Here is a 12,391-nt window from a genome sequence, read left to right on the forward strand (position 1 = left end):
GCATGCATAGTTCTTGAACCGATCCCTTTCAAATCCAGCATCCCGCCTAGTAGAGTTTTTATGCTCAACAAAGCCATTCGCAGTGGAACGAAGAACTGCTGCTCTCGTGGATCCAACTCCCAACACGAATCTCTTTCCGATGCGAGTTGATCGATCGCTTCTCTATCTGTCAGAAAAAGGTTGAAAACATTTCCCACACCACGCTTTTTATAAAGTGAAAAAAAAGAGTGAAGTCCGTGCCATCAAGATCGAACAGGAATCTGCTGCTCTGTTTAGTTTCAAATACATCAATCTGCTCTGTATTTTTTTTTTATCATTCTAGATAAAGAGAATTAGTATATAACAGTAATCTAGGTTAACTAAAATCTGAAATGGTTGCCACATGAATTGTGCTGCCTAGGGAGTCATCGATTGCAGTGCATGCAAAGCACCGGCGAGAGGAAAGGGAGAAAAGGACAAGGCAGAGGGCAGGAGAGATTGACGTGGGCCGGTGGGGGGATGGAGAGGGACAAGAAAGACATTAAGCTCGTTTTTCATGTGATGCCAAGGCCGTCGAGGAAGCGGGCTCGCTTCTTAAGCAGGGGCCATGAGTGGCTGGTTCCTCTTAGCTGCCACTTCTCGTGATGGAACATCAGGCAACGCGATGAGCCATTCATGGCGTTGGTGCTCACGTTGTTTGGCTCGCTGCTGCTGCTGCTGCTCGGTCTAGGACTTTGAATCGGCTACAGGGTGTTTAAGGAACCGAGGATGCACACTGTAGTAATAGCAAGAGAAAGAGTAGTGGAATGTTCATCCGATGGCTACGATTTTGGTCCCTCGTCCGTACAAAGTATTGTAGATATGACATTTTGGCATGACATTGAGTATATAGATATGGAAGACGAACGCAACCATTCAAGCATATGCACTCATACTCGATGATCGTTTCACAAACTTAGAAAATGCTATATTCTTAGTTCGTTTGGTCGGAAGTTGTTATGTTCTTAGTTCATTTGGTCCAAGACTCGGCTAACTTATTCAGTCTCAGCCTCTAAGCGTTTGGCGGCTCGAGTATCCATCTCAAACTTCATAGTGTTGCAACTCGAGTGTCCATCTCTACCTCCAGAGTGTTCGATAGTTTAAGTATCTGATTTAGCATTGAAGTGCTCAAGTATCCTGACTCATCATTTAAAGTGCTCAAGTATATCGATTCAGCATTCCGAGCTCATAAAACTTTATCTATAACTGAACATCATACACAACTCGATCGCCTCTTTAAATGTCTCAGACCTTATCAAGTCTCTAATGGCAACAATCTAGTCTTTCAAAGACCTTGTCATCAACAAGAATCTAATAACAATGAATTATAATTGATCTTAGCCTATGTAGGGACGATTAAAATATAGATCATATTTGAAAAACACATTGCCCCCTAGATATCCATTGAAACTCACTTATGCTTTTAGGATTTATCTGATATTCAGTTCGTGAAACCGAACCGTCCACCTTCAAACTTAATTAATAATAAAAATAAAAATAATAATTGAAAAACATGTTGCAAGAAGGAATTGTGACAAGGTGAACAAATAGATTATACTTGAAGTGTATATCCTGGACAGAGGCGCCGTGAAAGAACATGATTCGAATTGGTCTGGATCATCACCAGAAAAGGCCGCCTCAATATCAGCAACACCCCTCATACGTGAATGCATTAATAAATTAATACATGTTTCATAATTAAAAAGCTAGTTAATTAATAATCATTTTTATGTGCAAATGAGTGAATGACTAAGAATTTGTCTTCCTTCATATTCTCGATTTGCTATTGCACAAAACTTTTACACCAAATTACATTATTCATCATCAATTATCAAACAATTTTAAATCTCTATTATCCTTTAAAAAATTGACAAGCTTCTATAATCGACCTCCCATCACGCTTGCAATACACAATCATCTCTACAACTGAAGCAGCAAACTTAGAAGAACAAGAGTTCGGATGATTAAGCAGGCAGCAGCCTCCTAATTCCGGCCTTCTGCTCCGGACTGAGTTTCGCTGGGAATTTAATATCGAATTTGATCCTCAGCTCTCCTCTCTTGATTGGATCCTTGGACAATGGCATGCCTTCCCCAGGAACAACCTCCTCGTAAGCAGGATGAATCACACTGTTTATAGGAATCGTCAGGCTTCTGCCATCCAACGTCGTCAAATGCGCCGTGTAACCGGTTAATGCCTCCTCGAGGGAGATCTTTTGTATCGCGACGAGGTCGTGCCCCTGCCTCGTGAACACAGGGTGGGGCTTCTCGTCTATGATAAAGACGATGTCAGCAGGGATCACATTTGGGCGCTCGTTTCCTTTCTCTGGGAATGTAATCTTCGTGCCCTTCTTCCAACCAGGTTTTATATCGATCGTGAGGATTTCCGACACGGTCAAAGTTTTCCTGGATCGATTGGCGACGTTTGAGAAGGAAGATACATGACGACTGAAGCTAAATTGGAAGAGAACGAACAGTGTCGAGAGACTCACCCACTTGGATCAGCGATCTCTCTGGAGATCTTCATCTTCTTGGTGGTGCCTCTGTACAACTCCTCCAGGCTGCAGGGGAGCACGTTCTCGATCGGAGCCGCCTTCTGCAGCCGGCGTGAGCTTGTCGATCCCTCCGCCCCGCCGAACGCCGCCGATCCCAAGATGTCGTCGCCGAAAAGGGAGCTAGAGAACCGCGCCCCGCTGCCGCGCACGCCTCCGTTGCTTGTTCCTGCTCCCATGCCACCGAATGGACTAGAGAAGCCAAAGAACTCTGTGAATATATCGTCGGCGTTCCTGGGGTTGAAGCGGAAGACGGTGGGGCCACCGCCGGAGAAAAAGGAAGCGCTGCCGGAACCGTCGGTCCCTGGCGGCGGAACCTCCCCCTTCAGCCCTTCTTCGCCGTATTGGTCGTAGATTGCGCGCTTCTGAGGGTCGCTCAACACCTACGGCGAGGGGAATGTTAAAGATCCGATTTTGAAAACGAAAAGACGTTAAAAAACAATTCTTTTAGCCAAAAATCTCCAGCAACTACTATTAAGATCGAGTTATTGAGAAAGAAACAGTTACCTCGTATGCCTCGGAGATTTGCTTGAACTTGTCCTCGGCTTCCTTCATGTTGTTGGGGTTCTTGTCAGGGTGCCACTTCATGGCGAGCTTCCGGTAGGCCTTCTTTAGGTCATCGTCCTTGGCACCCTTGTCGATCCCTAGGACCTTGTAGTAGTCGACGCCCATTTTCCAAAATATCCTCTCCTTATTCGCTGTCTCGCTTGCTTGAATTCGATCCGCGGGGTAGACAGAATAAATTTGTGGAGCTTCGTTGGAGAGAAAGAGCTCGAAGAAGAGTCCAGAGCAGAGGTTGCCATACTGTAGAACCTTCGCGAAAACCCCGACTGGATGGAATTTCCACTTTACTCCTTCGAAAGTTTTTTTAATTTACTCTCAAATTTTATTCAAATTATTATTATCTTTGTTTCTTAATTATTAATATCCAACAAACTAGAAATCTTTTTAAGTACATGGTAAGTCTAGATTTATCAGTCTTAATTGAAAATTCATTATGCATCTATTCTATTTGTTTTAAATTTTTGAAACAAAGAAAATCATATACATTTCTTGCTGTCCTACTCATGTAATACTATTTTTTTTAATTCTTCATTGTTTCTCTCGTTTCATTAGGCATTTGAAGCTAAGTCAACATTGTCAGCAAAAACATTGACATGCCACCTAAAAAGAAAAAGGATGAAGTTTGTGACGGGTCAAAACTTAAACTTGTTTCATGATTGAATATTATTATCTTTAAATTTCAATAATATACTCAAGTTCTACATCTAGAATATATATATATATATTTCTATAGTTCTACAATGACCAGACATTTTATGAGATGCCGATGGACATTACGTTAGTTATCATTCAAATAGTTTACTCTGTTTGATATCCGGTAAAAATAAAAAAAAGACATCTCTATTTATTATAACTTCTAAGAATTTTTTTTTATTTATTATAAAAAAGCACTCCGTCCTATATGTTTTATTTTTTAAAATTATTTTTATTTTTATCCTAATATAGCATCTACCAATTCATAGCTACTACTATAGCAACTATAATCTTATAATTGTTATAATGTATAATAGTTACAATTCTATAATTATTACAACTATATAATTATATCAACTATGATCTCATAATTATTATAATATAATATAATTAGTATTGATTAGAAATAGATTGTTTATATTATTTTGTTATTTTTTGATAATTCAAGTATTCGACTCTTCGAACTGCTGACTAATTATGGAGGTGACCGATCCGATCTACGAAAGTTTTTCACCGACTATCAGGATAAATTTGAAAAGTGTTGATGTTGTTGGACACTGATAGCCAACCTTCACAAGGCACTCTTTGCTGATGAAAGTCATGCTCCACTTGAGTATTTAATTATAACTTGTAACACTGTCTATATTGTAGAGGTTATGATTCATAACTATTCTAACATCCAATAAAATGTGATTTCGCTCATCTCAAACGACATAGTATCGTTGGTCCTACAGCGAAATACAAGCAAGTAAATCACGATATGTGGCGGCCTCTTAGGTGGGAGGGTATACTCTATGGCGATGAAATCCTCGAAAATCGATCCGTGCCCAATCCAATAAATCTGTCACTCGAGTAGTTATGTGCTACCCCATAGAGCACATAACTACCATAACATGATATCAATCTATGTTGATGGATATTGACTAGAAATGAAACATCTATATTACAAAAGTTATAAATTGTACTTACTATATTAAAATATTATTAGTGTTTACCAAGTAGAAATGTTATTATAATATAATATTAATCAAGAATGAAATATCCATATTATAACAATTATAAATTATAACCATCAAATCTATATATATATATATAAACAGAGTTGTCTGTCTAAAAATTTCCCGCCTAAACATCATTTCAATAAATAGACATATTTATTTATATGGAAACAAACTTACACAGCTATAATTGATTGATAATGCAACTTTTCATCCATATTAATACCAAAGATTTTTAAATACATTTTAATTTATATTAAGCATAAACTTTAATGCTCGAATTATTATTATTAAATGGTAAAACACAGATTCCTAATATATTGAATAACTTTAATGGTAAAAAATATCACATATTACAAATGAAGATGAGGTTGCATGCACTCTATAAATTAGGATTGCAATATATTCATTCACTCACTTTAGGCTGAAATAAAAAAATAGCTCCTCTGTTTAATGTCATCCGAGAGGTTAACCCTTCGAAAATGCAATGGGCATTGAAACTCCGATTAGTTCGTTGTTACGATCTACCTGCATATGGAAACAACGAAGATTTTAGCTTGGAGTGTGTCTTTCATGATAAAGAGGTTGTATATTTTTTTTTTTACGTATATATCTGATTATTGTTAGAAAATATAAATATTTACTCTTTCTATATATTTGTAGGGTGAACGCATACATAGAACAATAAAACGTCCGATTATAAAAAGAGTGAAACTCATTCTCAAAGAAGGTCATGTATTTGCCATAAAAAAATATCATTGTTGCAGAGAATCGAATGAAGTATAAGACAACAACAAATAAATACAAGATTAATTTTATTGCAAAAACTCATGTATGCGAAATTTTTGATATACATTTCCATCGATGATTTATGAATTCAAGTCTTTTAGTGAATTGAAGAAGACAGATTCTGTTGATGAAAACATACTTTTTGGTAGGTTAATTTATTTTTTTGTTCCATGATTAATTGATCGAACATTTTATCTTATAGCTTAAAAAAAATTTCTCAAGATGTCATTGGCAAAATGGTTGCACGAGACTCTCCTCAAAGTAAAGAATTTGGTGGTCGTCTTACAAAGCTTCTTGATTTTGTCTTAGAAGATTCGGAGTAAGTATTATTTTATTTTTCTTTTAATTTGTGGGGAGACTTTGTCAATGACATCATGACATCTTACATCTATTATTTTAATATTTTTTAATAATCAGTTATTTTACTATTTTTAGGAACAATAAGATATCATGTACCTTGTGGGGAGACTTTGTCAATGACATCATGACATACTTGGAAAAAGTAGATGAAGAACCTATTGTTATCGTTCTACAAATGTGTCGAGCAAAAAAATTTAGGGGTGAAGTACGTGTTTCAAATACTTTCCATGTTAGCAAGATGATAGTAAATGGAAATTTGGATGAAATTATAGAATTCCGTAATAGGTAATTTCGATTATTCAATTTTGTATTAATATATATTCATTATATATATATAACTAAATATTATTGCAATGTTCATTTTAAGGATTACTGCCGATTGCAATACCCCAAATTCAATCAGTACTATTTCAGCGCCATCTGCACAAACAATCTTGGAAGAACTTTCGATTGCAAAGGATTGTTTTAAGATTATAGAGCAAGTTTCTGAAAATAATGAGGTCTAATTTAAATTTTATTCTATGATTCGTAACAGAATCTAATATAAAATATATTATTATCTACATTTCCCTATTTCATCTAAAATTAAGTTACATTTTGACAATTTTTGTTTACGAATATGGGTCTAAAAATTTTGATATGTGATAGTAACGGTAACCAAAAAAATTCATTTGTATTTAAGAAAAATTTTCAAAATTTATAATTTTTTTTCTAATAGTACAATTTAACTTATTTGTATTTTAATTATTTATTCAAATACTCATACTTACTAATTTTAATTGTTAATTATATAAAATAACGTCCCGTGCATTGCACGGGTGAAATACTAGTAAATTATTTAAACTAGAGAATATAACCAAGCCAATTCAAAGTCCAAGCCAATTCCTCTGAATTAAACTAGAGAAATATAATTTTTAAATACAATAAATTATTTAATTCAGAGTCCAAGCCAATTCCTCTGAATTAATAGAGTAGTTTCGACCAATCCAAATTTGAGCTTGGTTCAAGTGGAACAAAAAAAAAACAGAAACAGCCAAGCCCCGGTTCAACTGCAGGACTGACTTTGAAAACGCTGCTGAAATGGGGAATCGTAGTTATGGTATCGTTCCACATTGAAATATATCATTTTGATCAAAAGATGCAGACATATGAATGCAAATCAGTTCAAATAGGTACTTTATCAATCATATAACCGTCAGAATTGTGGCCCCGCACTAAAATTTGCATGGCCAGTTTGAAGCAGGTAAAACCCATGCTAGAAACCCATTAATCACCACCATCTGCTCTAAAAGGGTAATTATTAATCTAAATACCAGAATGAGTTATAGCCTCACCAAGCTCGTGCAGCTGCTCCTGCAGCTTGACGATTCAATCTGTTAATTAAAGAATTAAAATCAATGTCCTGACCATTCTCGACCATCCACTGGACAGTGCTTAGTGCCAGATTCCTATCATAACCCATACCAACAGCTTTCTCAAGAATCTCCCCAAACGGGTGATTGTGCATCAGCTGAGCGTCACAGTGTAGATCTGCACTAGGAGGCCGTCGCTGATTCCCAGCAGATGACTGAAGGTTGCTCGGAGAATAGTTGTAAGCAGGGTTGTAAGCTTGTAAATTGTACTGGGTTGGTGAATACATTGCACCAGTACTAATGTAAGAACCCTTGTTAAGCTCTGGCTCCAAGGAGCTCCGGCCAACTGCATGCTGTTTAGATTGCGTTGCATGATGATTTGTGGGTGGCCGAGATACAGAGGTGTCAGCAGAGCCATAACTAAACGGAACAACTTCAGAACAGATCACAACAGGTTGCAAGACTCCTGAATTAGCAACTTGTGCGGGCATGGTATTGCAAAATGTTTTGGGAACAGGATTCACAGGCTGAGTTGTGTAAGTAAGATACGATGATATGATTTGAGGCTTGACTTGAGCGTGCAAAACAGGTGGTTGATGTTGCATTACCAGTTGCTGAAATTGCTGATCTGATTGAGGCGGCAACACCTGCTTGTATTGAGAAGATGGTGGAGATTGATTCTGGTTTACTATCAGAGTCTGTGTTTGTGTTGCTTGAATGGGGACGTCTTGCAACTGGGATCTATGTAGCGCATAGTGTAGATCAGGTTGCGCAGCTAGCCCATCTTTATCCTGTGGCAAAGGCTGATGCACATAATAGTATTTGCCAGCCTCATCAACTACAAGTTGACCTTGGTGGATGCTAGGAGTGGCAGGTGCTTGATGCATCATCAGTAGTTCTTTATATGGTGGGACTTGCTGAGAAGCTCCTGCGGGAGGAGCCTGAGGTGGAACAAGAGGTAGATGTAGGTTTGCAGTATGTGGTTTATCATCCTGACATTTTGGGTCCAACACTGGTTGGACAATAACATTTTCACTCTTCTGCAAAGTTTCTTTGTGCAAAATTTTAAGCTTTGCCAATTCCTTCTGAGTTTCAGCAAGTTCTTGCTTGTCTCTCAGAATATAGACAGACCTATGGATCTGATGTAGCAAACGTAATTACATTCTAGAAAGGAACAAATCATATCATATAAGCATATAAAGAGCAATTTCTATTTCCCAACTTAAGACTTTTTAAATATCATATTGAAAGTGTAGATTAGACTATGAGATAGCGTAATATCAATATGCAATATCAATATATCATCAATTATAGCATGAAATACACCACTTGATTAGATATTGAATTCTTTCATCATCGAAGGCATTCATATGAAATAAACATAAGTTCATTTGCATGAATACTAATAAAACTCAAAGGGAAAAAAATTCCATTAGTTTAATCTATTACTTTTTTGCCCTTTTGGTCGCTGGGTAATGCCAATTTAATTACCATCCAACTATTTTCAATTGAACAAAGCAAGTGTGATTCCAATATTATAGTAGCAACAGAGCATAGCATGAAACGAAAAGAACAAAAAAACATTTTACCTTTTGCATGCTAGTACAATTTGGAATCTAGAAAAGGTAATGAATGTAACTTGCATAGGTTTGCTTCTAGATTTTTCCAAGTTTTGAAATCTTCACATTTTAAGCTTCTTTTATTTTCAATCAAAAATGGTTTGAATTGATTCGAGTGGAGGACGGACACACACACACACACAAAATAACATAAGGTACTTGAAAATCTTCTTCAGTGCGAACTTTAGAAACAAATTACAGTAACTATCTTGTTCAGGAAACATTGCTCTGAAAATTAGAAAATAAAATCCATCTAGGACTTCCAATGCTCATGGTTTGCAAATCTCTATCCAAAACATATCTAGTTTAATTATTTGTGTTTAAATCTTATTATTTTATTAAAACTCCTGGTTGAGCAAGCAAAATGCATTGAATTGACCAAAGTCAAAATGAGGAGTAACTTAATTAAACAAGGATAGCAATATTCAGACACACCTCTGTATGAGACCATATTAAATTCAATTTTATAACCACTCATCAAAAAACCTACTTGCATTATTAAAACATCAATTTAAAATTTAAATAGCGACTTTCATTTGTATAGTTTTTATTTAGTTGGGTACAAGGAAATGATGTAAGACCCACAAATATCATATGGGATCAGCATGCTACCTACCTCTTGAATATGCTTCTCCACAGACTTGAACCTCAAATCATTATCACTTCGGTCCTGGATGAAATCAGCTCGAAATTCACCAACTGACCGTTCAAGTTGATAGCAATGTATCTCCAGTTGTGCCAAACGGCCACTGATACCCTCAAGAAAAAGAAGTACTTCATCAACATATTTCTTCATGCATTTCTCGACGCAACATATCATGCTCTCCTTAGAATAATCTTCTTGTTCATAGATACTAAATAATGACCTGCCCATTTCATTATCACTTGTTTCCTGCGGGCAGAACATAAAAAAGTCCGGAAACTATAAGATAAATGACAACATATTTATATTATGTCTAGTACGTAAAGATATTTAAACTAAAAGTAAGGCCAACATAGAGATCAAAAATTCAAGCTGATTTGAGTGAATATAACACGATCAATGACAGTGATGAAGCAAACAGATTACGCTGTAGCTAACCATGATAAAATAAACACAGTTCGAAAATTGTCGTCAAAGAGACGCAAAAGATGAAACATGATGTTAGGGGGGAAAAAACAAAAAACCCTAATTCCTAGCGCCATATCTACACATGACGTTGAAAGAATCATAAACAGAACTACTAATTTCAAGTAATCTGAAACTAAACCAGAAATTTTCCCCGAATACCTAGAACCAACAAAAGGGAAGAAGAAGACGCAAGAGACGATTACCCGAGGATCTGTTCGATCGACGACTGAAGGATCGCGGGCGTCGCAACAGTCATAGGAGCCGAAAACATCATCAGCGCCAAAAGCGAACGACCTGGAGACTGAGGCGGTTCGGCTAGAGGATCCACCCGACGCCATGGGAGCTGAGGCGATGGTTGCGAACCCTTCCTGTTTCGTTCTTCTACCGCCGACGGAAAGCAGAGGGGCGACTGAAGTAAGCGGAAAGGAGCGTGCGGATTGTTTAAAAAGAGAAGTTGTTCCGCAAGGACATTTGAATACTAACACGTGAGCCGATATTTCGTTATTTCTTTTTGTTTGTTTATTCGATCCTCTGCTGGTCGGTGAAAGGGATAAGGCTAGGAATAATATAATAATACAAATAAAAGTGATTTGGTATGAGTTTTTTTAATAAAATAAAATTTTATCTTCGTAATTCCACCTAGAAAAGCTTCCTCGGTTAAATTAAAATATTAAATTCTTCAAAAATCTCGGAGGCCCACTACTGTGAGGCCTGTCAAGTTTTGATGAACGGGCTGGGCCGTAGTTTGCAGTTTGGTCGATCCAAACCGGAAATTTAAAAAATTCTGAATTTTCAGAACTTCCGGTTCAATTTTGATATGCAAAATACGTATGACAAATTCTTTCTTTTCGAGTCCAAGGATTAAACCACGGGAAGTTGAGGTAATTAAGGCAAATTAAGGTGGCATGGGCAAGAGGAAGGCATGGCAGGAGACAGACACCTGCCGCTATGTTATCTATCTCTGCCCACCCACATGCGTCATGGGCCCTGTGCCTGGAGCTAAACGCAGATGGACACCTCCTACTCCCACTTCTCGCTCTGAGCCTGCCTTGTGGCCAACGGTTTCAAGTAGGAGCCCTACGACTCCATTATATTCTGGCAACTGCTCGAGCTGATCTACCAGCTGGTCTCGTACGTGTCAAGCTAGCTGCTGCTGCTGCTGCAGCGTGCACACAGCTAATCAGATATGCTGACTGGTTTGAAGCAGATTAGTCAGTGAGATGGCATCACGAGAAGCATGATCCGTTGGCACATGCAGCAGCGGCTTATATATATATGCTTGCAGTTGCAGAGAGCCGGCGCCAGGCGCACATATATATATTAATTGGTCCGCATGCACTGCAAACAGCCAATAGTGTTTTCGTTCTTGCATCAGCATCAGCAGTTACCTTCTTCGATGATGCACTGATGAACACTTTTAGCTGTTTTAATTTTACATCCGCATGGAAACTTTGTGTTGGCTTCCAGTGAGAGGGACGGGAGGTATATATTTTTCGATGAATTAAGATTCACAGGATTGAGTTTTCGATTCAAGCTAAAATTTTAGAACAGTAATGCTTCTAACTTTGATGTCTTTTCAGAAATGGAACTTTACTAGCTTCGCTTTCATTATCTGTCTTCTCAAATTTTCAACTAGTAGTTTGGTTGGATTAATCGTCAAACCTGCTAGTGCTTCCTCTAAAGAAAGATATAAGTGATATATTCATTTTTTTTTACTTTCTCTCTTGCAGAAAGTATTTCTGTAACGAGATTGAATATAACTACTCTTCTTTAATTGTCCATCAATTATAGCATTTTATGGCACTGGACTTGCTTTAGGCAATATAATTTAAAAAAAAAGAATTTTTTTTATATTTTCTTTTCAAGAAATTCATTCTAAAATATTAATTTGATATTTATTGGGTAGATAGAATGGGTATATTGTTCAACAAAAAAGAAATATTCATTCCAATAGTTTTTTATTTGGAGAATGACAGGAAATTTCCTGCTTATGTTCATCACATAAATAGGGACATCACTATCGTTGGAAAAGGTAGTTACATGTATGAGTTTTTCTAAGCGTCTCTTCTTTTTGTTGTGTTTGCAAAGAACATTAAAAAAAAAAAAATTCTAGATTCTAAAGTTCGCACACTTACTATGCGACCTTATTCACCCAAAATGAAAAAGAAAATGCGAATGGCTCTAATACTCAACAACTGAAGTAAATTTCATTTTCTGATGAATTATTTTCTCCGATCCTCCCATGCATTTATCAGTTCACCATTTACTTTAAAATGACTACTAAAACGGAACCAGCAAAAGTCTTGTAAATATGAGCAATATTAATTCACCACCAAAA

The 12,391-nt window shown here is 36.9% G+C and overlaps 2 protein-coding genes across 2 annotated transcripts; both read right to left on the reverse strand.

Annotated features, from left to right (window-relative positions):
• Window positions 1-1,816: 1,816 nt before the first annotated feature.
• Window positions 1,817-3,307, reverse strand: LOC141823951 (uncharacterized). The gene is made up of 3 exons (XM_074711160.1): window positions 3,075-3,307; window positions 2,508-2,950; window positions 1,817-2,421 (listed from the first exon to the last, which is right to left on the reverse strand). The coding sequence occupies exons 1-3, from the start codon at window positions 3,237-3,239 to the stop codon at window positions 1,983-1,985; spliced, it is 1,047 nt and encodes a 348-aa protein (XP_074567261.1). The 5' UTR covers window positions 3,240-3,307; the 3' UTR covers window positions 1,817-1,982.
• Window positions 3,308-7,257: 3,950 nt separating this feature from the next.
• LOC141825166 (uncharacterized) lies at window positions 7,258-10,448 on the reverse strand. The gene is made up of 3 exons (XM_074712550.1): window positions 10,257-10,448; window positions 9,559-9,834; window positions 7,258-8,462 (listed from the first exon to the last, which is right to left on the reverse strand). Exons 1-3 carry the CDS (start codon window positions 10,389-10,391, stop codon window positions 7,302-7,304), a joined length of 1,572 nt encoding a protein of 523 aa, XP_074568651.1. The 5' UTR covers window positions 10,392-10,448; the 3' UTR covers window positions 7,258-7,301.
• Window positions 10,449-12,391: the final 1,943 nt, after the last annotated feature.

The sequence above is a fragment of the Curcuma longa genome, chromosome 3, assembly GCF_044706935.1.
Source record: "Curcuma longa cultivar G26 ecotype Majalengka, Jawa Barat chromosome 3, ITB_CL_G26_1.1, whole genome shotgun sequence".
NCBI classification, from domain to species: domain Eukaryota; kingdom Viridiplantae; phylum Streptophyta; class Magnoliopsida; order Zingiberales; family Zingiberaceae; genus Curcuma; species Curcuma longa.